The sequence below is a fragment of the Nerophis ophidion genome, linkage group LG07, assembly GCF_033978795.1.
Source record: "Nerophis ophidion isolate RoL-2023_Sa linkage group LG07, RoL_Noph_v1.0, whole genome shotgun sequence".
In the NCBI taxonomy this organism is placed as follows: domain Eukaryota; kingdom Metazoa; phylum Chordata; class Actinopteri; order Syngnathiformes; family Syngnathidae; genus Nerophis; species Nerophis ophidion.
Genome location: NC_084617.1, coordinates 25969715 through 25997263, shown reverse-complemented (window position 1 = coordinate 25997263; position 27549 = coordinate 25969715). Strand labels below are relative to the sequence as shown.

General features: G+C 41.1%; 1 protein-coding gene across 2 annotated transcripts in view; it reads left to right on the top strand.

Moving 5' to 3' along the window:
• recql5 (RecQ helicase-like 5) overlaps positions 1-26795 on the top strand; it is a 54253-nt gene extending 27458 nt beyond the window's left edge. For both annotated transcript variants that reach the window (XM_061905820.1, XM_061905821.1), the window contains exons 8-19: positions 2682-2900; positions 2975-3065; positions 7075-7111; positions 7189-7247; positions 9892-9962; positions 10069-10159; positions 10229-10381; positions 12736-13268; positions 16967-17012; positions 17083-17301; positions 26281-26353; positions 26421-26795. In XM_061905820.1, the coding sequence (XP_061761804.1) occupies positions 2682-2900; positions 2975-3065; positions 7075-7111; positions 7189-7247; positions 9892-9962; positions 10069-10159; positions 10229-10381; positions 12736-13268; positions 16967-17012; positions 17083-17301; positions 26281-26353; positions 26421-26545 (1717 nt within the window). In that variant the 3' untranslated portion in view covers positions 26546-26795. The remainder of the gene's footprint in view (positions 1-2681; positions 2901-2974; positions 3066-7074; positions 7112-7188; positions 7248-9891; positions 9963-10068; positions 10160-10228; positions 10382-12735; positions 13269-16966; positions 17013-17082; positions 17302-26280; positions 26354-26420) is intronic.
• The last annotated feature ends 754 nt before the right edge of the window (positions 26796-27549 follow it).

Sequence of the window (27549 nt, the reverse complement as noted above, 5' to 3'; positions counted from 1 at the left end):
CACAAACGGCCCCTTCCCCCACCCTTTTCCTTCTCCTCTTGTGGCCTGCTTCAATGGATGTCAATGTACTATAATGGGATATTACTTTTTCAAATGTTTATTATTGTAGCAATATGGTTGTTAAAGTTAGTTTTTTTTTTAATTTCTAATCGTTTGTGAGGGCACCAAAAAGACTTCTGTGTGTGTGTGCGTGTTGGCAGGAGACCGCATACAGGACAGTTTACTTTGTCGTTGTTGTTTTAACTTGTCAGTAATGACAGTTCATTAATCACCTTCTTGTTATGTCTGTGTTATATACAATACAGTATCACACTTTATATTGTGTACAAACTTTACCTAATGTATTGGACTTTTGTTTCGGCCGTTAGCCATTATATATTTTTACATCGTTTCTTACGGAGAAATTTGCTTCACTATATAAACTTTTTTAATTTAGGAACCCTGTTCAAGAACCATTTGGGTTTGTATATCGTATGCCGTTACTTATCATTCCACATGTATACATGTAATAGATAGTTGTGTACGATAGGCGTGAATATATATATATATATATATATATATATATATATATATATATATATATTTGTATATTTGTATACATGTATGTGTATGCAAGGCTCAAATTTAACTGCGGCAAAAGCCGCGACCGCCCTCGTCATTTATCGTAAGGCTTAAAAAATTGACCAACATTTGCGGCAAGAACATGCCGTGACCGCCCTAGACTTTTTACTTGTTAATGGACGAGGGATGAAAATGAAGAAAATGAAATCATCATCTCCGTAGAGCTTTTCAACAGATACAGATTCAATAGCCGTATTCCCATGGTCAAGCCACTCCTGAACTCTAGACAACGCAAGTTCCCTCAGGCAGCAATGGTTTGGAGAGCCATGTCAGCTGCTGACATGTGTTTCATCAAGTCCAGAGTCAATGCAGCTGTGTACATGCTTCCATCTGTTGTAAAGCTCTATGGAGATAATGATTTCATTTTCCAGCATGATTTGGCACCTGTCCACAGTGCCAAAACCACCAGTAACTGGTGTACTGACCATGGCATTACTGTCCTCCATTGGCCTGCCAACTCCCCTGACCTGAACCTCAGAGAATTTGTGGGTTATAGTGAAAAAGAAGCTGAAAGACACCAGGCCCAGTAATGCAAATGAGCTAAAGGCAAAACGTTATATTTTGGTTTCATCTGACCACATGACATTCTCCCAATCCTCTGCTGTATCATCCATGTATCCATTGTGGTATAAACTCAACTCGTCGTGTTTGGAGGAAGAAGAATACTGAGTTGCATCCCAAGAACACCATACCTACTGTGAATCATGGGGGTGGAAACATCATGCTTTGGGGCTGTTTTTCTGCTAAGGGGACAGGACGACTGATCCGTGTTAAGGAAACAATGAATGGGGCCATGTATCGTGAGATTTTGAGCCAGAACCTCCTTCCATCAGTGAGAACTTTGAATGGTTGACCAAATACTTATTTTCCACCATAATTTACAAATTCTTTAAAATTCCTACAATGTGAATCCCTCGATTTTTTTTTCACATTCTTTCTCTCACAGTTGAAGTGTACCTATGATGAAAATTACAGACCTCTGTCATCATTTTAAGTGAGAGAACTTGCACAATCGGTGGCTGACTAAATCCTTTTTTGCCGCACTGTGTGTGTGTATGTATATATATATATATGTAGTATATACTGTATGTATACAGTATATATGTGTGTGTGTATATATATATATATATGTATATATGTATAAGTGTATATATATATGTGTGTATATACTGTATATATATATGTATGTGTGTATATATATATATATATATATATATATATATATATATATATATATATATATATATATATATATATATACATAAAAAGTGACCCACGGTACAATTATCCATCCATCCATCCATCCATTTTCTACCGCTTGTCTCTTTCTGGGTCGCGTGGGTTGCTGGAGCCTATCCCAGCTGCATTCGGGCGGAAGGCGGCGTACACCCTGGTCAAGTCGCCACCTAATCACAGGGCCAACACAGACAGACAACATTCACACTCACATTCGCACACAAGGGACCATTTAGTGTTGCATCTACCTATCCCCAGGTGCATGTCTTTGGGCACAACATACAATTATGTTGTGTTAAAATGTACTAAATTTAAAATGAACATTTCCTAACTAAACTGTCAATAAAATTAGAGTACAAATTAAAATACAGCTTCACCACTTAAGTCGTTATTTTTGTGCGTTAAATAAACGTCTCTATGACTTTAGCTCCAGACTTCTTCTGTATTTTTGATATTGTCATTAGTGCCACAAATTGTGGAAAAGTGTATTACAACTTCACGCAGCTGAGAAACAGATATTTTTTGGACACCCCCTATGGGGCGCTCTGTGGTTAAGAAACACTTGTATAGACGGCGAGAGTGGAGCTGAATGGATTAAAAACAAAAGCTCTTACACATAGTGGACTGTCATTTACGCCGTACACATCAAAGAAGGTTATCCATTTTTGTGTGTGTTTTGTACATGTTTCTGTCCTGTATTGGTTGTAGTTGTGTACAGAAGTTACACAACAGCTAACAGATCAATACCTCACCTGTGTTTACACATGTTATTGTCAGACAGCCCTTGCTACAACCTGCCAGTATGCTCTCTGTCACCCTATCAGTTGCCGCCACGCCTCCATTTCCAAGTTTTTCGGGGACAAGCCACCCAACTGTTCAGGCGCTTGCGACTGCTGTTCCAACCCCAAAGTTGTGCGGGCCCAGCTGGAAAAGGTGTCCAGCCTCAACACTGGAATCAGAGCTCACAGCAAAGAGTCGCACGGCCCCTTTGGTTTCAACCAGGACTTTTATGGAGGAGGAAAAAAGGGATATGGCTTTGAGAGGCAAGCTAGCGAGCTTTCTGCACGGGAAATCTGCAAAAATTGCATGGACTGAAGTGTGACATTGCATCTCGTAGGTATGACGAAGGGGAAGACCATGTTGAAGACGATGCCAAGAGGAAAGAGGAGTTCTCCGACCTCTTCAAGAAGCAGATGATGCTCAGGAAGGTAGATTGTGATCCATGGCTCTAGACTTTTTGTGGCCCTAAACAAGATTTTGTTTTTGGCCTAATTTTGTTTTTTATTATTACTTATTATTATGGATCCATTCGCATGCTGCAAAGCAGTGAATTAATTTTAACCTAAAAACCATGGATTTTAATACGTGCCGCCATCTTGTATGTGTTCTAACTTTTCCCATAACATCCTAACATTTTATAACTTTTCAGTTATTTTATTAGTTGAACCTAAAAAGCATGGCTTTTGATTCTTGACACCATCTTAGAAGTATGCTAACTTATCCTATGATAGCATGCAAACTTTTTATGCTAGCATTTTAGCGATTTTTATTTGTTTAAACCTAAAAATTATGACTGTCATAAAATGTTCCGCCGTCTTAAAACTATGTTAAATTCACTTATGTTAGCAAGCAAGGTTAATCAAATTTGGTACATTTTATGCGAGTGTTTTAGCTAATCTTATTCATTTGAATCTAAAAATCATGGATTTTTTTAATACTTGGTGCCATCTTGGAAGTACGCTAACCTTTCTTATCTTATCATGATAGCATTAGCATGATAAAGTTAGCATGCTATCGTTTTATGCCAGTATTTTAGCTTATTCGGATCATTTTAACCTAAATGAATGGATATTGAGACTGGTCTTCAGCTAGCGAGTATGCGAACTGTTGCTATTATAACATGCTAACAGCATTTTATGCTAGCTATTTAGCTTCAATCAACCCTGGGCCACGGAGGTTCACAGCACAGATAATAGTCAGTCAAAAATTTCCGCAAGAATTTAAATAAATATATAAAATAAATGTGTTACGGTGGAAGAGGGGTTAGTGCGTCTGCCTGACAATACGAAGTTCCTGCAGTCCTGGGTTCAAATCCAGGCTCGGGATCTTTCTGTGTGGAGTTTGCATGTTCTCCCCGTGAATGCGTGGGTTCCCTCCGGGTACTTCGGCTTCCTCCCACTTCCAAAAACATGCACCTGGGGATAGGTTAATTGGCAACACTAAATTGGCCCTAGTGTGTGAATGTTGTCTGTCTATCTGTGTTGGCCCTGCGATGAGGTGGCGATGTGTCCAGGGTGTACCCTGCCTTCCGCCCGATTGTAGCTGAGATAGGCGCCAGCGCCCCCCGCGACCCCGAAAGGGAATAAGCGGTAGAAAATGGATGGATGGATGGTGTTATATTTGTATAGCGCTTTTCTACCTTTAAGGTACTCAAAGCGCTTTGACACTATTTCCATATTCACCCATTCACACACACATTCACACACTGATGGCGGGAGCTGCCATACAAGGGGCTAACCACGACCTCACAGAAGCAAGGGTGAAGTGTCTTGCTCAAGGACACAACGGACATGACCCGGATGCTAGAAGCTGGGAATTGAACCAAGAACCCCCAGGTTGCTGGCACGGCCACTCTCCAAACCGTACAACGCCGTCCCCATTATCTAGTCTAAATCTGAGGGCCACTACCCAACCCTAAACGTCACCGCCCCACATACACACACTTGGTATGTTCATATGCAATAAAAAACTAATTATTGATTTCAATTAGTTGAAAAAAAAAATGTTTTAATATAAAACTATATTTAGTGTTTTGGACGTTTGTTAAAGATGGTATCAACATATCAAGATCATGTTACTGTAAACCAGTTCCCTCTTGCATGTATCAATCCATCATTGGATCCAGCGTTCGACACACGTGCCAGTCTTCCCAAAGTGATAACCAGGACACACAGTAAATGGCACACTCCATTATCAGAAAGCCCACAATATACATATTCATGTATTTGGTTCATCAATAATTTTTTCATCAAACGTTCAAACCAGTACCATCATTTGTTTTTTTTTTTATTTTATACTTTTTTTTTTTTTGTATACAAAAGAGTGCCAACAAATGTATTATAAAGTCGCCAGAATGTGCAGTGTTAGTCACTTAAATATGATTATAAACATGTTTAGTTTCATTTTACTTCATTGTGTAGGTCAGAGATGAATCATGCAATAATTCTTGTAAGACCTCGAATAAGCGGAAAAAGATGGACGGATGATACTTATGTATATGTTAATTAAAAAGGCTGTTTGCAACCTTTAAATGGATGCGTTACTTTTCAGTAATTTTAAGTGTTATAACCCGCCCTTTTTCAGCTGTTAATACGTGACTGCTTGATTGATTGAAACTTTTATTAGTAGATTGCACAGTTCAGTACAAGTTTTTCAACTTGTTTAAGTCGGGCTCCACGTTAATCAATTCTTGGTAGCTGTGATGACGTAAACTACCCTTACATGTAGCATGTTTACATTCTTTAGGTTTTTGTGTTGGTAGCAAACGATAGCAGTTTAGCTTTTAACATTAACTATCATTGGATGTACATTCTATCAATACAACAACATGGCTGCAGTTTGTTCGTTGTTTTTGTCTCTTGGGCTGATTATGTATGTGCACGCTCCCCGTCTACCTGTTTACAAGACAGCAGCCTGAACGCCAGACAAATTTCTCAGTCCGACGAGCAATTTTCATTTGGTATAATTAATAATTGTAAAAAAATAGACTTAAAAAAGTTCAGTTAGACCACTTATGGTCACATAAACTAGCCGGTGGTCTAGTTATATTTTTTGAGTTTAAAACATTTTTACTTTGAGCAAGTTGTAAAAAGCCCCTTTTAACTAACACATTTGGTATTGGATATGAGTCCTTTTGTATTAATGATTATGAATTATAGTTTTTTAAGGCTGCAATGATTAACAGGTTAAATCAATAATTTGCTTCATTAATTGGAATGTCAAAAAAAAGCTTTGTTTCATTCTGTTGCTTTGAATAATCGGTTAATAAGTGCAACCAATAAAATCCGGACCGCATAAAAGAAAAGAAAAAAAGTTGAATACAAGGCAAAAGGAGGTAAAACTTCAATTGAAGATAAATAAAGGTAAAATAAGTATATAAAAGGTAAAACAAATATTTAAAAAAGTAAAAGTTAATTAAAAGGTGAAATACGGTAAACACAAAGCGAAGGAAAGTAAATAGAATTTAAATTATGGTAAGGTGATTAGAAAGGTAAGATAAGGTACATAAAAGGCAGAATAATTGAAAAAAAGGTAACAGAGGGTAAAATAAGGTCAAATAATTAAATAAAAAGTAGAAGAGAGTCAATAAAAAGGTAAAATAATGTACAAATAGGGTAAATAGAAATTAAAAAAGGTTGATGGAATATAAATCAAGTTGAAATAGTAGGTAAATCAAAGGTATAATAAATAATACAAAATGTAAATTGTATAGACAATAAGTTAAATATAAGGTAAATACATAGTAAAATAAGGACTATAGAAGGTAAATGGAAGGTAAAAGAAGAGTAAAAAACCTGTAAAAGATATGATGAAGGTAAAATAAGTTAAATAAAAGGTCAAATATGGTATAAGGAATGTAAATAGAAGGTAAAATAGAAGATAAATAAAAGGTAGAAGAAGGAATTATGAAGTGTCATGGGAACATTTTTAAGTGCAAGAATTATGACTAAAGTGGTGAAGCCGTGTTTTAATTTACAGTTGAATTGTATTGACAATGTATTTAAGAAACATAATCCATATTAATGGAGTACATTTTAACAAAAAATATTTGTATTAACATTTATTTTTCCTCAGTAGTCCCTTCATATGCAGTCTGTTTGGTTGGGACTTACTGTTCTCATCAGCCTGACCTAAGTCTAAGGTTTATGTGTTCAATAGGTAATAATCTTTATTAACACATGCGTTTGTATCATTTTACAAGGTTGTAAACTGTAAGTAGGTTGGATACAATTATTGAATACGATTATAATCAAGAGTGATAATATTTGAGTGAGTCCTGGGCCCATCTGTAGTGGAAACATAGTGCCCCGGGGTCAAAAAGGTTGAAAATCCCTGCTATAGTCACAGAATAATGGGCACGTGGAGCAGTAACTCATGAACTGGAATGCCTCTGTGATTCAGACATATTTATTTTGGTGTCTTTGTGTCCTTCTGCAGGGACTTGCCACCCAGACGGACAACTTCATTCCTCCAAGTAAAATTCATATACTGTAATTATTTTTATAATTAGCGGGGTCTCATCCACGCCATCGGCCTCATCTTGCTGTGTAGACGCCGACTGCCCACTGAGGGAGGCGAGCTGTCAGAGGATCCCCAGGCTCACCGTGAAGGTACTGTGCTGAGTTTGAATGCCACAAACACATTCCTCATAGCATTCATTAGCACCTCTGTTGGAATTCTGTGACTCACGTGTCAGGAGAGTGCTAAAACAGACGGTGCAGGTCGGAGTAAATTGTAAACATTGCTTTAAGTGCACTGTGGCGAAGATACATTGAAGATTTACGAACTTAATTGATTTTTGAATAGGGTTTGTAAATCGAAGCGTTCACATAGTGAAGCGAATTTCTCCATAAGAAACAAATTAAATAGGAATAATTGGTTCCAGCCTCTGCCATGAGGTGGCGACTTGTCCAGGGTGTGCCCCGCCTTCCGCCCAATTGTTGCTGAGATAGGCACCAGCACCCCCCGCAACCCCAAAGGGAATAAGCGGTAGGAAATGGATGGATGGATGGTTCCAGCCTCGAGAAAATTCCATGTTTTAGTTAAGGTTTGTACCCAGCATAAAGTGCTATACCACCTTGGGGTGGTATAGCTCAGTTGGTAGAGTGGCCGTGCGAGCAACTTGACGGTTCCTGGTTCGATCCCCGCTTCCGCCATCCTAGTTACTACCGTTGTGTCCTTGGGCAAGACACTTTACCCACCTGCTCCCAGTGCCACCCACACTGGTTTAAAAATGTAACTTAGATATTGGGTTTCACAATGTATAAAGCGCTTTGAGTCATTAGAGAAAAGCGCTATATAAATATAATTCACTTCACGTCACTATACAGTACTGCGTATCACACAAACATGGCTAGGAGGTGACGGATCAACTTTCTATTTTATAACAAGCCTAGACAACAACAACGGCAAGCTTAACTGTCCTGTACGTGCTGCTCTGCCAACACGCGCACCCACACAGAAGTCCCTTTGTTGCCCTCGCAAACAATCAGCAATCACAATAGTCCTTTAAAAGTTCAAGTTCAAGTCCCAACGATAGTCACACACACACAAGGTGTGATGAAATTATCCTCTGCATTTGACCCATCCTCATGTACACTTCCTGTGAGGTGAGGGGAGCAGTGAGCAGCAGCAATGGCCGCGCTCGTGAATAATTTTTGGTGATTTAACCCCAAATTCCAACCCTTGATGATGAGTGCCAAGCAGGGAGGCAATGGGTCCCATTTTTATAGTCTTTGGTATGACTTGGCAAATCACGACCTTCCAGTCTCAGGGCGGACACTTTAATCACAAGGCCACTGAGCAGGTTACTTTAACAACCATGTTCAGTGTTTCCCACAGGTCAGGCATCTATTTGTGGTGGTGTGGTCAGGCATCTATTTGTGGTCGGGGCGGGCGGGCGGCGGCGGCGATGACCAAGAAGAACGCGGAGTTGGAATATAATTACAACACTTTATGTACATATTTATATACATATTTATATAATATTTACATATTTATATAATATGTAACTACAAGCTCCATTCACAGACAGTCCCATTGCTTTTATGAGCGGTCGAGCGAGTCAAAAGCCTAAAAAAATAAATAAATAAATAAATAAAAAATTATTTTTTTTTTTTATGAATTTTTTTAATTTTTTTATTTGTGGTGGCCGTAATAAATGAATGTGTGGGAAACCCTGATGTTGCTACAATTTAAAAAAATTCTAAAATTAAAATCCATTGGAGGAGCTGACGAGAAAGGAGCAGACAGAGGGGGAAATGGCAATTCTGTTGCCGCAATCAATTGTTTGAGTGTAACTAATAAAAATTCATAAAAAGCGGACCGCATAAAAGAAGTTCAAGCAAGTTGAATTGTCAGTACAAGATGATAAAAGAAGGTAAATTAAAGATAAACGTAAGTAAAATAGGTAAGTAAAACTTATAAGAAGATTTTTAAAAAATGAAAAAAAGTTAAAGGTAAAAGAAGGTAAGTAGAAAGTAAACAAAAAGTAAATGAAGGAATACAGAAGGTAGAATAAGCATATAACAGGTCAAATAAGGTACATAGCAGATGAAAGAACAAAGTAGAAGGTAACAGAAGTAAATAACTCTTCTTTTGAGTGAGCATATTTAGTCATATTGTCAAGATCTACAAAACTTGTCAAAAGATGAAAAAAAAACACAGAAAGGCACATACACTGAGTAGTGACTAGTCGTGTACATGATGTGGAGGGCTCCGCCTTTCCAAAAATACTGTGCCCTGCGCCACAAAATGGGAGGGGACACAAAGTGATTGAATAAAATGTTTGTACACAGAGACATGGTTTCCACATAAGGCATATATGGCAGCATCTAAAAGTTTGTAAATTTTATTCTACAGCCATCCATTTTCTGCCGCTTGTCCCGTTCAGGGTTGCAAGGGTGCTGCAGCCCATCTCAGCTGCATTCGGGCAGAAGGCGGTGTACACCCTGGACAAGTCGCCACCTCATCGCCAACACAGATAGACAGGCAACATTCACACTCACATTCACACTAGACAAACCTAAAAAAAAAAAACATTACTTTCCCACCATGCAATTCTAATATCATGCAGGAACATTTTTTATGTTTTACTGTACTTGAAAGCAGATTAAATTTTCCATAAAATTTTGATGCATTTTCGGAGTAAAATTTCTCCTCCCTCCTCCTGTTTTCTGTTTAACAACCCACGCCTATTTAATCCCTATATTTTACCTCTGCACTTGCAATGTGATAAAGGACCTTGTATTTCAGACCAGAGAGCACTGCTTATCCCTTCTGCAGGAGGTATTATATGGCCACCAGAGGGAAGACAACGCGTTCAGGTAAACATACACATACACACAAAGATCCTCATTTGTGTCCGGATTTTTTTTTTAATCGAGTATTATTTGACAGTCCAACCCTGAATTATTCTGTTTCTCTTCCCAGTTGTCTTCTCACCTCAGCTGTGGATATCGAACATGAGGTGTTCAAGAGCAGCAAGTCTTCCAACTTGTACAAAGCGGCCATATTAAAAAAGGTTCTGCTCGTGTGTTGTACTGTACATTAAAATCAGGTTGATAAGGAACTCATTTTTTTTCCCCTCAAGGTGTCCGAGATGAAGAAAGCGCCTGCTGTGACGGAGCAGGCGAAGAGCTGCAGTGGAGGCGAAGCCATGCGGAAACTTGAAGAGGAGGCGTCCTCCTCTTCGTCCTTATCCGAGGAGCTGCATGGGTTTAAATCTGCATCCGAGGTCTACTCTGTAAGTCAGCGTAATGAAAACTGCTCATTTTGTAGTAAAACGTTGGTCTCCCACTTTGATAGTAAAGCGTTAGTAAAAGTTTAAAAGACTCATAGCAGCCAGATTAAAATGAATCAGGCAATAATTTCCCTAGTTTTATAAGTAATTGTTAAATAACTAACTGTACTTGGAACGCCCCCTTTTCATTGCCAGACTCGATATGTCGCCCCCCCATCTACAGAACTGGAGCCCATTTCCCCGCATAGACAGTATAGATAAAGACATATAAAAGTATAATTTTGGTCGGTTAATTGCATGTTGTGTCGCCTTATTCCATGATTACCTAAAAAACGGATGTTGCAAATAACATGAGCAAAAATTAAATGTAAAAGAATCGTCGTTTTCCTGACGAAATGTGTTTTGGAATTGTTCAGAGAAAGCTAAGTATTTATTTGAGGTCTCAAATAACATCAGTTTACAGAGAAACAAGTCTACACTGCTAATAAAGAAGGAAGAGAGAGAGAGACAAAAAAAATTACACACCTTTATATCTGCCTTGGGAATGTAAAAAGAGAGGAGGGGTTTGGGGTGAAGTGGCCTGCTTTTCGGAAGGGAGGAAGGAAAATGACCAAAATACATGACCAAAGAACTTTCCTCCAGAAGGTATTATCTTTGTTCGTGTGATGTCAGATGAAGCAAAATTGAGCTGTTTGGCCACAATACCCAGCAATATGTTTGGAGGAGAAAAGGTGAGGCCTTTAATCCCAGGAACACCAATCCCACTGTCAAGCACGGTGGTGGCAGTATTATGCTCTGGGCCTGTTTTGCTGCCAATGGAACTGGTGCTCTACAGAGAGTAAATGGAACAATGAAAAAGGAGGATTACCTCCAAATTCCTCAGGACAACCTAAAATCATCAGCCTCGAGGTTGGGTGTTGGGTGTAGTCGGGTGTTCCAACAAGACAATGACCCCATACACACGTAAAAAGTGGTAAAGAAATGGCTAAATCAGGCTAGAATGAAGGTTTTAGACTAGCTTCCCAAAGTCCTGACTTAAGCGTGTGGACAAAGCTGAAGAAGCAAGTCTATGTCAGAAAAGCAACATATTTAGCTAAACTGCACCAATTTTGTCAAGAGGAGTGGTCAAAAATTCAACCAGAAGCTTGTGGATGGCTACCAAAAGCGCCTTATTGCAGTGAAACTTGCCAAGGGACATGTAACCAAATATTAACATTGCTGTATGTATACTTTTGACACAGCAGATTTGGTCACATTTTAAGTAGGCCCATAATAAATTCATAAAATAACCAAACTTCATGAATGTTTAAGTATTTGCTCCAGTCACTCTATCACAAAAAAATAAGAGTTGTAGAAATTATTGAAAACTCAAGACAGCCATGACAATATGTCCTTTACAAGTGTATGTAAACTTTTGATCGCGACCTCATATGTACGTGCTTTGCCTTGGTGTACACATGCCAGAGGTTGTGTTTTCACCGGGATCTCTCTGTTAACAACACAATTCAAAAAGTTATAGACAGACTTTGATATAAATTTCAGCAAATGTCAGAAAAAAAAACATTTCTCTCTCATTTTACGACCCCCCACTCCACCCCACTCACACTACAAAGTGAATTCTAAGAGATGTAGTTTACTTTTCAGACCGACCAATTCAAAAGTGCCAGAAAAAAACTACACCGACCAAGTTAACATTTGTTAGCATCACACGTTACCATGAATTGATAAACGTGGACCAAGACTTAAACAAGTTGAAGAACTTATTCAGGTGTTACCATTTAGTGGTAAATTGTACAGAATATGTACTGTACTGTGTAATCTACTAATAAAATTTCAATCAATCAATCAATTAATCAAAACGTCATCACGGCCTTATTGTAATGATTACAATACCGTTAAACCCCTGGTTAAAACCAAAATAATAATAACTCAGATTTGTTTTCAAATGCATGTAAACATTTTTTTAGCCTAATTAAAGAAAATATATGCGTCATAGCAGATAGTTCAAATTACATGATGGCGTCATACTGACCACGCCCTCACTACCACAGGTATATTTCCAGTCTGGGAGACACCCTGGAATCATGGTACTGATTAAGGCATTTTTGAGCAAAAAGTGGGCGTTCTAAAATGCGCTGAAACTTGTTTAGAAAACAAACCTAAAATCCCTTCTGTTCCTATTTTGAGAGGAATTTTACCTGTAGACAAACATTTTAGGTCCAGATCTATGAAAAAAGTGCCAATGTTGTCAGAATTAGAGTGGCACTTTAACATTGGTTGCCAGATGGAGAGCAACAAAACTTATCCAATCAAAACCAGCACTAACAATATCAACATCTTACTCATTATTCCTCCAGATGAAGCGTAAGAGAATGGGAGCAGGCCACAGGGGCTCGTCCCACTCCCACCTGGCTGCCAAGGATCTGCCGAATCCCTCCATGGAGGACAGTACGTCTGATAAGGGAGCGCCGTGTAGCACTACAGGTGGCGTTAAAGAGGAGCTAAAAGGAAAATCGAAAGATAACCCTGTGCCAATGACCTCATCGGTGCAAGCTGCAGCCGCCACCTCCCTGTCCTCCTCGAGTAGCCCCGTTAAGGGAGGCCGAGTTCTGAGCAAGAAACAGCAGAAGCTGGCAGAAGCTGCAAAAGGTTCTCGCAGCATCTCGCAATATTTTAGGACACAGACAACGACGGAGGCGCTTTCCTCCCCTACGGATGCTATGAGTCCAGAGGAAAACATGGACCAAGGGCAGCAGTCGCCTAGCATCTTAGAGGCTGTAGGTGGCGCTGTGGAGCCAGTCGTTCAAGAAGAAGTCATTGTGATAAATAGTGAAGACGAAGAAGAGATGCTTCGAGACACTGACCTGAACAATCTGCTGTCCACCACAGAGTAAGTCATGTTTCGACACGTTAAATAATTTTATGGTCAGCACAAATTCATCCAGGGATGATTTAAAAACAAAACAATAAAAAGCAAAACATTTTATTGTCAAGCTCAGGCTGGGAAATGTGCAAAACATCGCAAAAGTAAGCCGCATCAATTCTCGCGCAAGGACTGAGTCAGTGCCCATAGATGTTGTAAAAGATGCACACTCTTCATTTCTATCGTTTAGTTTTTTTAAGTAGATATAATCAGGGTTGCTACATACGTATGGAAAAGTTTGGAATTTGATTTGATATATTTCCACATCTACAATGGCTAATTTAGGTCAACAATACATACAATATGCCTAATCCCCGCCCCACTTTTACTGGCCTGATTCTACAGGGTTAAAGGAACAAGGCAGGCGTCGCACCTCAGATTTAGTTTAACTTTTGAGTGCTACTAAAACATTGTTCATTGCTGTTAGTCATGAGACCTGCTGCTACTTCTTCTTTGGCAACAGCTTTTTCTTCTTCGATGGTGGCGTTTTTTTCCTCTTCATTGGTGGTGTCTATTTCCTCTTTGTTGGCAGCGGCTGTTTTTTCTTTGTTGGAGGCAGCCATTTGTTTTTCGTTGGCAGTGGCTAATTCTTCTTCATTGGAGGCGGCTATTTCTTCTTCGTTGGAACCGTTTTTTTCTTCTTCATTGGTGGTGGCTATTTCTTTTTCGTTGGCTGCGGCTATTTCTTCTTTTTTGGTAATGGCCATTACTTCTTCGTTTGAGGCGGCTATTTCTTCTTCGTTGGTGGTGGTGGTGGTGGTGGCTATTTCTTCTTTGTTGGTCGTGTGTGAATGTTGTCTGTCTATCTGTGTTGGCCCTGCGATGAGCTGGCGACTTGTCCAGGGTGTACCCCGCCTTCCGCCCGATTGTAGCTAAGATAGGCACCAGTGCCCCCCGCGACCCCAAAGGGAATAAGCGGTTGAAAATGGATTGATGGATGGTCGTGGCTATTTCTACTTCATTGGTTATGGCTATTTCTTTTGCGTTGGAATTTGCTTTTAATCCTTCATTGGTGGTGGCTTTTTCTTCTTCATTGGAGTCGGCTTTTTCTTCTTTGTTGGTGGTGGCTATTTCTTCTTTGTTGATTGTGGCTTTCTTCTTCGTTGGTAGTGGCAATTCGTCGTTGGGGTCAGCTTTTTCTTCTTCGTTGGTAGTGGCCCTTTCTTCGTCATTAGAGTCGGTTTTTCTTCTTTGTTGGTGGTGGATATTTCTTCTTTGTTGGTTGTGGCTTTCTTCTTCGTTGGTAGTGGCAATTCTTCGTTGGGGTCGGCTTTTTCTTCTTCGTTGGTAGTGGCCCTTTCTTCGTCATTAGAGTCGGCTTTTTCTTCTTTGTTGGTGGTGGATATTTCTTCTTTGTTGGTTGTGGCTTTCTTCTTCGTTGGTAGTGGCAATTCTTCGTTGGGGTCGGCTTTTTCTTCTTCGTTGGAGTCTGCTTTTTCTTCTCTGTTGGTGGTGGCTATTTCTTCTTCGCTGGGGTCAGCTTTTTCTTCTTCGTTGTAGTTGGCTTTTAATCCTTCGTTGGTGTTGGCTTTTTCCTCTTCGTTGGAGTCTGCTTTTTCTTCTTCGTAAGTGGCGGCTATTTCTTCGTCATTAGAGTCGGCTTTTTCTTCTTCATTGGTGGTGGCTATTTCTTCTACGTTGGGGTAGGCTTTTTCTTCTTCGTTGGCAGTGGCTATTCTTCGTTGGGGTCGGCTTTTTCTTCGTTGAAGTCGGCTTTTTATTCTTCGTTGGTGGTGGCTATTTCTTCTTCGTTGGGGTAGGCTTTTTCTTCTTCGTTGAAGTTGGCTTTTTCTTCTTCGTTGGTGGTGGCCATTTCTTCTTCGTTAGAGTCGGCTTTTTCGTTGGTGGTGGCTATTTCTTCTACGTTGATGTAGGCTTTTTCTACTTCGTTGGTGGTGGCTATTTTTTCGTCATTAGAGTCGGCTTTTTCTTCTTCGTTGGTGGTGGCTATTTCTTCTTTGTTGGTTGTGGCTATTTCTTCTTCGTTGGTAGTGGCTATTTTTTCTCCGTTGGGGTCGGCTTTTTCGTCTTCGTTGGAGTCTGCTTTTAATCTTTCGTTGGTGGTGGCTTTTTCTTCTTCATTGGAGTCGGCTTTTTCTTCTTTGTTGGTGGTGGCTATTTTTTCTTCGTTGGGGTCAGCTTTTTCTTCATCGTTGGAGTTGGCTTTTAATCCTTTTTTGGTGGTGGCTTTCTCCTCTTTGTTGGAGTTGGCTTTTTCTTCTTCGTTGGTGGCGGCTATTTCTTCGTCATTAGAGTCAGCTTTTTCTTCTTCGTTGGTGGTGGCTATTTATTCTTTGTTGGTAGTGGCTATTTCTTCTCCGTTGGGGTCAGCTTTGTCTTCTTCGTTGGAGTCTGCTTTTAATCCTTCGTTGGTGGTGGCTTTTTCTTTTTAATTGGAGTCGGCTTTTTCTTCTTTGTTGGTGGTGGCTATTTCTTATTTATTGGGGTCAGTTTTTTCTTCTTCGTTGTAGTTGGCTTTTAATCCTTTGTTGTTGGTGGCTTTTTCCTCTTCGTTGGAGTGGGCTTTTTCTTCTTCGTTGGTGGCGGCTATTTCTTCGTCATTAGAGTTGGCTTTTTCTTCTTCGTTGGTGGTGGCTATTTCTTCTACTTTGGGGTAAGCTTTTTCTTCTTCGTTGGTGGTGGCTATTATTATTTAGGGTTTGCTTTTTCTTCTTTGGTGGTGGCTATTTCTTCTTTGTTGGGGTCGGCTTTTTCTTCTTTGTTGAAGTCTGCTTTTTCTTCTTCGTTGTTGGTGGCTATTTCTTTTTCGTTGGAATCTGCTTTTACTTCTTTGTTGAAGTCAGCTTTTTCTTTTTCATTGGAGTTGGCTGTTTCTTCTTTGTTGGAGTCAGCTTTTTCTTCTTTGTTGTTCAGCAACGACTTCTTCGTTTGTGGTGGCAATTTCTTCTTTGTTTGGCAGCTATTTCTTCATAGTTGGCTAAGGCTATTTTTTCTTTGATAATGGCGGCTATTTCTTCCTTGTTGGCAGCGGCTATTTCTTATTTGTTGGTGGCAGCTATTTCTTCTTTGTTATTTGTCGGTGACTATACTTCTTTGGCGGCAGCTATTTGTTTTTTATTGGTGGTGGGTATTTCTTCTTTGGTGGTTGCAATAAATGTTTTGTTGTTCGGCTGCTGTTTCTGCTTTGATGGTGGTTACAATTTATTATCTTGTTGTTTGACAACAATTTTCTTTTGCTGGCAGCGACTATTTTTTCTATTCGGTCTTTGAGACTAGAAATTGAAATGAACTAACATTTGAACGATTCCAGGAGAATCAAAATGTTAGTTTCGGTTCTAATCGATGCAGATGCCCAACCCTAGTGAGGAAACTTCGACGTATATGCTCTCGGGCAAATTTCACTACAAAATTCACGATACTTTAAATAAAACTGTTAGCAAATTTTAAACAAATACATGACCTGCATTATGTGGAAGAAAAAAATGTTATTTTTTTAAGTTAACTTAAATTATGCATGCGATTAATCATATCTGATTTTAAAATGTAATTGTTAGACAGCACTAATAATGACCTGAAATTCTTATTTAACAGAAAGTATTGCAATACACAAAATATGAAGTGAATCCAGATTTTTGGGTTATGTTGGTTCTTTAGTTGTAATCAGTTTTACTCAGTGATGCAAGCTGTTTTTGTTTACCTTGCAGAGTGGACACAACTCAGGAAGGCCGCAGTGTATCCGTAACACAAGAGGTGCGTCTCTCTGTGTAAAAAGATGTGTGTGTCGCTAGGTGACTAACCAGTATCACCACTTCCCATGCAGACGTGCGCGTTGGAAGCCCAACAAGAGCAGCCTCCCCCGGCCAAAAGAGGTCGCTCGGTGGAGAGCAAAGGGAGCAGCCGTAGAGTGACCTTTGACTTCACCATGCAGCAGAGGGTCCTGCAGACGGGTCCAATAACGACTGTGACGCTGAAGGAGGCCGCTGACGTGGTGGTCCGCTACCTGGACCCGTTTTACACTCAGGGGAAGTTCGCTAACAAGGTGCGAGAGGAGTCAAGTCTCTTTTGCTTTTCAAATAATGTCCACATCAAATTAGAGATTTTCAAATATATTTTATTAATGGCCTGGGGGTAGCCGTAAATTGTACTCTAGTAAGAGCACCGTTACTTCAGAGCCAAGAGTGTCTAAAACTTGTTTACATTGAGGGCAACGTCGCAGTTATGGCAGCAGCTTGTACTTGTGGATAATTCATGAGTATAAATATAAACGGAGTCCCTCATGATATTATTATAATTGTCTTATAAACTTTTTTACATGCAGTAAAAAATATGTAGTTTTTGCATGAAAAAATAGGCAGCTCAGTCGCCACAATTTTACCGTAAAATGTTTTTTACAGCATATTACTGACTTACAGTAAAATGGAATGTAAAAAGAGAGGAGGGGTTTAGGGTGAAGTGGCCCGCTTTTCAGAAGGGAGGAAGGAAAATGACCAAAATACATGACCACAGAACTTTCCTCCAGAAGGTATTATCTTTGTTCAGGTGATGTCAGATGAAACAAAATTGATCTGTTTGGCCACAATACCCAGCAATATGTTTGGAGGAAAAAAGGTAAGGCCTTTAATCCCAGGAACACCAAACCTACTGTCAAGCATGGTGGTGGCAGTATTATGCTCTGGGCCTGTTTTGCTACCAATGGAACTGGTGCTTTACAGATAGTAAATGGGACTATGAAAAAGGAGGATTACCTCCAAATTCCTCAGGACAACCTAAAATCATCAGCGAAGAGGTTGGGTGTTGGCTGCAGTCAGATGTTCCAAAAGGACAATGACCCCATACACACGTAAAAAGTGGTAAAGAAATGGCTAAATCAGGCTAGAATGAAGGTTTTAGAATTTTATGGCAGTTATGCCAGCAGCTTGTACTCATGGATAATTCATGAGTATAAATGTAAAGGGATTCCCTTCATGATATTGTTATGATTGTCTTATAAACTTTTTTACATGGAGTAAAAAAATATGTAGTTTTTGCATAAGAAAATAGGTAGCTCAGTCGCCACAATTTTACCGTGAAATGTTTTTTACAGCATATTACTTTAAGTGGAAAAATGATACTATATTTTTTTTTACAGTAAGATTCTGGCAACTGAAATGCCCGTTTTTTTTACTGTAAAATATAGTTTCATTTTGATAGATAACTTGTTTACATATTGTAAGTCAATCAGATATTTATTATTATTTTAACTTTAACTAACAAAAAGTTTGAAATGCATAATAGTACTATATCTTTTGCTTTATTATATACTCTTAAAGTTTAAAAGATATGCAATTGGCATGCAATACATGTATTTTTTTTTTGTCAAAATGGAAAGAACAGCTCAAATATTTTATTGACGCATATTATTTTGCATCATTATTTTTAAGACTATTGGCCCCGGCACATCTAGACCCTAGTCCTTGAGTTTGACATCTGTGCTTTAGAATAATATCCATCCATCCATCCATCCATCATCTTCCGCTTATCCGAGGTCGGGTCGCGGGGGCAGCAGCCTAAGCAGGGAAGCCCAGACTTCCCTATCTCCAGCCACTTCGTCTAGCTCTTCCCGGGGGATCCCGAGGCGTTCCCAGGCCAGCCGGGAGACATAGTCTTTCCAACGTGTCCTGGGTCTTCCCCGTGGCCTCCTACCAGCTGGACGTGCCCTAAACACATCCCTAGGGAGGCGTTCGGGTGGCATCCTGACCAGATGCCCGAACCACCTCATCTGGCTCCTCTCGATGTGGAGGAGCAGCGGCTTTACGTTGAGCTCCTCCCGGATGGCAGAGCTTCTCACCCTATCTCTAAGGGAGAGCCCCGCCACCCGGCGGAGGAAACTCATTTCGGCCGCTTGTACCCGTGATCTTATCCTTTCGGTCATGACCCAAAGCTCATGACCATAGGTGAGGATGGGAACGTAGATCGACCGGTAAATTGAGAGCTTTGCCTTCCGGCTCAGCTCCTTCTTCACCACAACGGATCGATACAACGTCCGCATTACTGAAGACGCCGCACCGATCCGCCTGTCGATCTCACGATCCACTCTTCCCCCACTCGTGAACAAGACTCCTAGGTACTTGAACTCCTCCACTTGGGGCAGGGTCTCCTCCCCAACCCGGAGATGGCACTCCACCCTTTTCCGGGCGAGAACCATGGACTCGGACTTGGAGGTGCTGATTCTCATTCCGGTCGCTTCACACTCGGCTGCGAACCGATCCAGTGAGAGCTGAAGATCCCGGCCAGATGAAGCCATCAGGACTACATCATCTGCAAAAAGCAGAGACCTAATCCCGTGGCCACCAAACCGGAACCCCTCAACGCCTTGACTGCGCCTAGAAATTCTGTCCATAAAAGTTATGAACAGAATCGGTGACAAAGGACAGCCTTGGCGGAGTCCAACCTTCACTGGAAACGTGTCCGACTTACTGCCGGCAATGCGGACCAAGCTCTGACACTGATCATACAGGGAGCGGACTGCCACAATAAGACATTCCGATACCCCATACTCTCTGAGCACTCCCCACAGGACTTCCCGAGGGACACGGTCGAATGCCTTCTCCAAGTCCACAAAGCACATGTAGACTGGTTGGGCAAACTCCCATGCACCCTCAAGAACCCTGCCGAGAGTATAGAGCTGGTCCACAGTTCCACGACCAGGACGAAAACCACACTGTTCCTCCTGAATCCGAGGTTCGACTATCCGGCGAAGCCTCCTCTCCAGTACACCTGAATAAACCTTACCGGGAAGGCTGAGGAGTGTGATCCCACGATAGTTGGAACACACCCTCCGGTCCCCCTTCTTAAAGAGAGGGACCACCACCCCGGTCTGCCAATCCAGAGGTACCGCCCCCGATGTCCACGCGATGCTGCAGAGTCTTGTCAACCAAGACAGCCCCACAGCATCCAGAGCCTTAAGGAACTCCGGGCGGATCTCATCCACCCCCGGGGCCTTGCCGCCGAGGAGCTTTTTAACTACCTCAGCGACCTCAACCCCAGAAATAGGAGAGTCCACTACAGATTCCCCAGGCACCGCTTCCTCTAAGAAAGACGTGTTGGTGGGATTGAGGAGGTCTTCGAAGTATTCCCTCCACCGATCCACAACATCCGCAGTCGAAGTCAGCAGAACACCATCCGCACCATACACGGTGTTGATAGTGCACTGCTTCCCCTTCCTGAGGCGCCGTATGGTGGTCCAGAATCGCTTCGAAGCCGTCCGGAAGTCGTTTTCCATGGCTTCCCCGAACTCTTCCCATGTCCGAGTTTTTGCCTCCGCGACCGCTAAAGCTGCACACCGCTTGGCCCGTCGGTACCCGTCCACTGCCTCCGGAGTCCCATGAGCCAAAAGAAGCCGATAGGACTCCTTCTTCAGCTTGACGGCATCCCTCACTGCTGGTGTCCACCAACGGGTTCTGGGATTACCGCCACGACAGGCACCAACAACCTTGCGGCCACAGCTCCAATCAGCCGCCTCGACAATAGAGGTTCGGAACATGGTCCACTCGGACTCAATGTCCCGCACCTCCCTCGTGACATGTTCAAAGTTCTCCCGGAGGTGTGAATTGAAACTCTCTCTGACAGGAGACTCTGCCAGACGTTCCCAGCAGACCCTCACAATGCGCTTGGGCCTGCCAGGTCTGTCCGGCATCCTCCCCCACCATCGCAGCCAACTCACCACCAGGTGGTGATCGGTAGAAAGCTCCGCCCCTCTCTTCACCCGAGTGTCCAAAACATAAGGCCGCAAATCCGATGACACAACTACAAAGTCGATCATGGAACTGCGGCCTAGGGTGTCCTGGTGCCAAGTGCACATATGGACACCCTTATGTTTGAACATGGTGTTTGTTATCGACAAACTGTGACGAGCACAAAAGTCCAATAACAAAACACCACTCGGGTTTAGATCCGGGCGACCATTCTTCCCAATCACGCCTCTCCAGGTTTCACTGTCGTTGCCAACATGAGCGTTGAAGTCTCCCAGTAGGACAAGGGAATCACCCGGAGGAGCACTTTCCAGTACTCCCTCGAGTGCACCCAAAAAGGGTGGGTATTCTGAACTGCTGTTTGGTGCGTAAGCACAAACAACAGTCAGGACCCGTCCCCCCACCCGAAGGCGAAGGGAAGCTACCCTCTCGTCCACTGGGTTGAACTCCAACGTGCAGGCTTTGAGCCGGGGGGCAACGAGAATTGCCACCCCAGCCCGTCGCCTCTCACTGCCGGCAACGCCAGAGTGGAAGAGGGTCCAGTCCCTCTCGAGAGAACTGGTTCCAGAGCCCTTGCTGTGCGTCGAGGTGAGTCCGACTATATCCAGCCCGAACTTCTCTACCTCGCGCACTAGCTCAGGCTCCTTCCCCCCCAGTGAGGTGACGTTCCACGTCCCAAGAGCTAGCTTCTGTAGCCGAGGATCGGACCGCCAAGTGCCCTGCCTTCGGCTGCCGCCCAGCTCACAATGCACCCGACCTCTATGGCCCCTCCTATGAGTGGTGAGCCCATTGGAGGGATGACCCACGTTGCCTCTTCGGGCTGTGCCCGGCCGGGCCCCATGGGAACAGGCCCGACCACCAGGCGCTCGCCATCGTGCCCCAACTCCGGGCCTGGCTCCAGAGCGGGGCCCCGGTGACCCACGTCCGGGCGAGGGAAATCTGGGTTCATTTCGTTGTAATTCCATAGAAGTCTTTGAGCTGCTCTTTGTCTGATCACTCACCTAGGACCTGTTTGTCTTGGGAGACCCTACCAGGGGGCATGAAAACCCCCAGACAACATAGCTCCTAGGATCATTGGGACACGCAAACTCCTCTACCACGGTAAGGTAGCAGCTCAGAGAGGAGTTTAGAATAATATGACTGAAGTAAAAAAATTGTCTTTCAAATAATTGAGTTTGAGTAAGTATTCAGTGAAAAAAGTACTAAGTTCCGGTGAATAACTTTTTATTTATTTATTAGATTTTTTTTAATTTTATTTGCAGTACAAGCGTAGTTGGTGTGTGTGTCGGTGAGACAGACATAATGGCACTATTACAGCATGTACTACAAGAGATGCACATTTTATAGTCATTTATAACTTTATAACAGGGCTAATTTTGGCATATGCTTGCTAAAACTTTAATAAACATCTCCAACTTTTCTCTAGTTGGAAGTGGATTTTTGGTTTGCTGTAATGTCAATATTTCTACTGACACAGATGATGATATAAATGTTATTTTTCATACTTTGTAAGTAAACATTGAAGAGTTTTGACGTCAGTGTAAAACAAAGTCATGTGACTCAAGTCTCACTAACCAGACAAATTCATATGTTTTTGCTAACAGTTATTAATACACACAAATGAATATAGTCATCGGAACAAAAGTCAAAATAAACGTCTCGTTTCTTCTTCTTAAAAATACTCGGGTAAAAGTAAAAAGTTTGTTACATGAAAACTACTTTTGACAAGTAAAAATGTTACTTCAAGAAATGTAATGGCGTAAAAACCAGCGCTCAAAAGTAAATAACTTCCTGTTCTGTTCTTAAATAAGGTTAAAAGACAATAATCTGATGTCACACATTTCTTATGAGTAGTGCAGTCAAACGATTACATTGTTAAAAATCTCATTAATTGCACTTTTGCATCGATTCGTCGCAAATATTTGTCTCAAATTACAAAACCAGGGAAGTTAGCACTTTGTGTAATTTGTAAATAAAAACAGAATACAATGATTTGCAAATCCTTTTCAACCTATATTTAATTGAATAGACTGCAAAGACAAGTTACTTAACGTTTGAATTGGGGAACTGTGTTATTTTTTTGCAAATATTAGCTCATATATTATTGCCTGCAATATGTTTCAAAAAGCTGGCACAAGTGGCAAAAAAAACTGAGAAAGTTAAGGAATTAAAGTTAAAGTACCAATGATTGTCACAGACACACAAGGTGTGGTAAAATGTGTCCTCTGCATTTGACCCATCCTCTTGTTCACCTCTGGGAGGTGAGGGGAGCAGTGGGCAGCAACGGTGGTCGCGCCCGGGAATCAAATGTTAAACACTTATTTGTAACATCCACAGGTGGGACGGCATGGTGAAGTTGAGAGAGTGGCTGTGCCAGCAATCTGAGGGTTACTGGTTCAATCCCCACCTTCTACCATCCTAGTCACGTCCATTTTGTCCTTGGGCAAGACACTTCACCCTTTCTCCTGATGGGTCCGGGTTAGCGCCTTGCTTGGCAGCTCCCGCCATCAGTGTGTGAATGTGTGTGTGAATGGGTGAATGTGAAAATACTGTCAGGGCGCTTTGGGCTCCTCAAAAAAAAAGGGGTAGAAAAGCGCTATACAAGTACAACCATTCAACAGGCTAATTAATTGGTAACAGGTGTGTGCCATGATAGGGTATAAAAGCAGCTTCCATGAAATGCTCAGTCATTCACAAACAACACCGCCCGCTTTGCTGGGCCCGAGCTCATCTAAGATGGACTGATGCAAAGTGGAAAAGTGTTCTGTGGTATGATGAGTCCACATTTCCATATTGTTTTTGGAAACTGGACGTCGTGGCCTCCGGATCAAAGAGGAAAAGAACCATCTGGACGCAAAGTTGAAAAGCCAGCATCTGTGATGGTATGGGGCTGAAGGGTACATACAGGTCTTGGAGCAACATGTCGCCATCCAAGCAACATTATCATGGACGCCCCTGTTCATTTCTGCAAGACAATGTCAAGCCACGTGTTACAGCAGTGTGTCTTCATAGTAAAAGTGTGCAGGTACTAGACTGGCCTGCCTGCAGTCCTGACCTGTCTTCCATTGAACACGTGTTGCACATTATGAAGCCTAAAATACCACAACGGAGACCCTGGACTGTTGAACAACTTAAGCTGTATCTCAAGCAGGAATGGGAAAGAAAATTCCACCTGAAAAGCTTCAAAAATTGGTCTCCTCAATTCCTAAAGTTTACTGAGGGTTATTAAAAGGAAAGGCCATGTAACACAGTGGTAAAAATACCCCTGTTCCAACTTTTTTTGCAATCTGTTGCTGCCATTAAATTCTAAGTTAATGATTATTTGCACAAAAAAAAATAAGTTTCTCCGTTCGAACATTTAATATCTTATCTTTGCAGTCTATTCAATTGAATATAAGTTGAAAAGGATTTGCATATCATTGTATTCTGTTTTTACTTACGGATCACACAGCGTGCCAACCTCACTGGTTTTGGGTTTTGTACTTGTACACAAAATGTTATCTTTGCACTGACCTATGCATTTACCTGATCACTGGCCCTTTAAAAAACTTTCAAGTAACCATCGGCGGCCAAGCTAAAGAAGCATTTGCGATAAATAATGCGATTAATCTGCGTTTCTACATGATTAATTAACAGGAGCAGGACATCTATTAAACATACAGGAAAAGTGCTAAAAGTGAACCAGTGTATGTCGATATATGCTAAGCTAGCTGAACAAAACATCCACGTTAGCTTTTTGTTTTAGGTGACAAAGAAAATTATTGTAGTCTAATAATGAGGGCTGTCAAAAATAACAATTTAACTTTTGTGATTAATCATGAAAAATATTTCATTATTCATATATATACGCAGATTAATCACAGTCGCAATTTATTTTGCTCCTTTACCTTCTGTCAATTCTTGGCTGGTTTGTTTGTTGAAGTTTATTTCGAACATGTATGGAGTTTCAACATGATACATCACATATTTTGAATTTCTCTTTACACGACTTGTCCGAGAAGGACTCAGAAGAAGCAAAGGTTATTCAATCCTACATGCTTTCCACTTCAGAGCAGTTACTTACACATATGTTCACTTCCTGTTTTCAATGATGTCTTCTAATAAATAGTTAAGTCAGTAATGATTCACCTATTGAGATGAATAATATCCTATTTTCAATAAGTATAATTTTCCTTATACTTTATGAACTATTTTGAGTTTTATCAACCTCATACTACATTGTTTGACTTATTAGACTTGGCTTTCTTTTTTATTGTCATTCAAATTTGAACTTTACAGTACAGATAAGAACTACATTTTGTTGCATTAGCTCATTGTAGTGCAAGATAAAAGAGCAATAAGGTGCAAATATCAATAAATAAATTACTGTACAGATAAATATATTGCACTTTTGCATATGCCACCACGTTTATGGATGTATGTTATATTGTCTTTATATTCCAGCGAGTTAATCCATTTTTGGGGGTAATTGAGCGGATTATTATGATGCGTTTTAGAGTCTTATGGCCTGAGGGAAGAAGCAGTTACAGAACCTGGAGGTTCTGCTAAGGAGGCTGCGGAACCTCTTTCTAGAGTCCAGCAGTGAAAACAGTCTTTGGTGGGGGTGAGAGGAGTCTCTGCAGATATTCTGAGCCTTGGTCAGGCAGTAGCTTTTTGTGATCTCCTGGAAAGGAGGAAGAGGAGTCCTGATGATCTTTTCCGCTGTCCTCACCACTCTTTCCCTAATCCATTCTATGATTTAATTCCACATGCTAATATGATAAAGTTCTTAAGTATTGTACGTGCAAACAAATGTTTTAAATTAGATTTTTTTCTTCTTTTGTTGAGAAAAAATTTTATATATTGATTAGCAGTATTGATTGTGCATAATTTTATCTGTTTGCAAACACACTTAGTCACTGAATGTTCATATTTTTGATTCAATAAATAATAATATTCTGACAATTAAATTGCATTTTCATTTAATTGGAATTGTTAAGTTAATTGAAGTCATGCAAGTGACTTTCTATCACTAGTGATGCTGATGAATAATCATGATTAATCCAAATTCAAAAGTATGATTAATCTGATTTTATAAATGTATTATTTGACAGTATTACTAATAACATCTGGGGAGTAATTAAACATTTATTGACAGGCCTACTCACGACTGAAATCAAAAAGTTTGATTGTGTTTTCAATGACAAACGGCTAAAATAGAAAAATACAAGTTTTTAAAATGAGACGGTTTGTGTGGCCATGTTAGGAAAATTAACACGAATTCATCTCATGTTTCGACTCTTTATTAGGACCTGTTCAAGTCTTTCGCCCGCTATCTGTCCCACCTGCTGGCAGAGGGGAGGAGCCTGGCCAAGGGTCAAGGTAAGACGAGTACCACCCCACCTGCGCTCATGTTTGACTCCTCACTCTTGTGTCTGTTGGCCTGCAGTCAAAGCAGAGGCGAAGGCGCTGATTAAGCAGTTCTTCTGCAACGTCAAACGCTGCGAGAGCGAGGCGGACTGGAAGCACCTGAAAAGACCCGTTTACTGTGAAAGCACCACCAGTCGGCGATGACCTGGAGAGGACATGAAGATTTAAGGGCTTCTTCTTTGTCAGTGCCTAAGCTTGTCTTGTTGCTGTAAGCTCAGGTGTCGCACACACACACACACACACACCTAGACACTTTCACACAATAGCAGCGTGCTCACACCAAGTCATTTGTACCATGATGGTACATCCCCCTAGCCCCTCCCCGAGCACCTGTGTAAAGCTGGCCCTTCTTGTCATTGCAATATTAAAATACTACTTCTGTTCTTTTGTGCAACATTTGTTTGTGCCATTGTCATTTTCATTTGTGAAGCTTTTAAGTAAGTCTAAAAATATATTTTCTAACTTGTGATGTCACCCAGTACCCCTCCCCTGACACACCCACACACACCTTGTCCAAAACTCTCAAAACTTCTTGATTGTGCTAAATTTGTGCTGCCAAGGAAAACGTTTGTGCTGTTATGGTTTTCATGCTAACGTTCATCTTTATTCACATGCAGCTCCCTTCCATCTTGTCCAAATGGTTCTAAACTTGCCCCAAACATTTGTGCTGTCAAGAAAAATGTTTGTGCGACAGTCATGCACGCTTGTGCAGTAAAAAAACATTTATGATACGATGGTTTTCATGTTGGTACAAATTTGTTTTATTATCCACACACATTTCCTTTCCAAATCTCTCCAAACTTGTCCCAAACGTTTGTGTAGTTTGTGCTACAGTTGTGCTCGTTTGCGCTGTTAAACAAAAAAAACATTTGTAGTATTACGGTTTAATGTTATTAACATTTCATTATTATTCACATGCAGCCCCCCCACCTTTTGAAAATCTTTAAAAACTTGCCCCAAACATTTGTGCTGTCAAGAAAAATTATTTGTGCTACAGTTGTGCTAGCTTGCACTGGAAAAAAAGCCCAAAATATTTGTGCTATTATGGTTTTAATTAATTTCAGGCTTGGTGATATTGCACAAGATGCAGTAGGTGATCTCACTGAAATATCATTTAGAATGGGCTGATAACCCTTAGTAGCACAAAC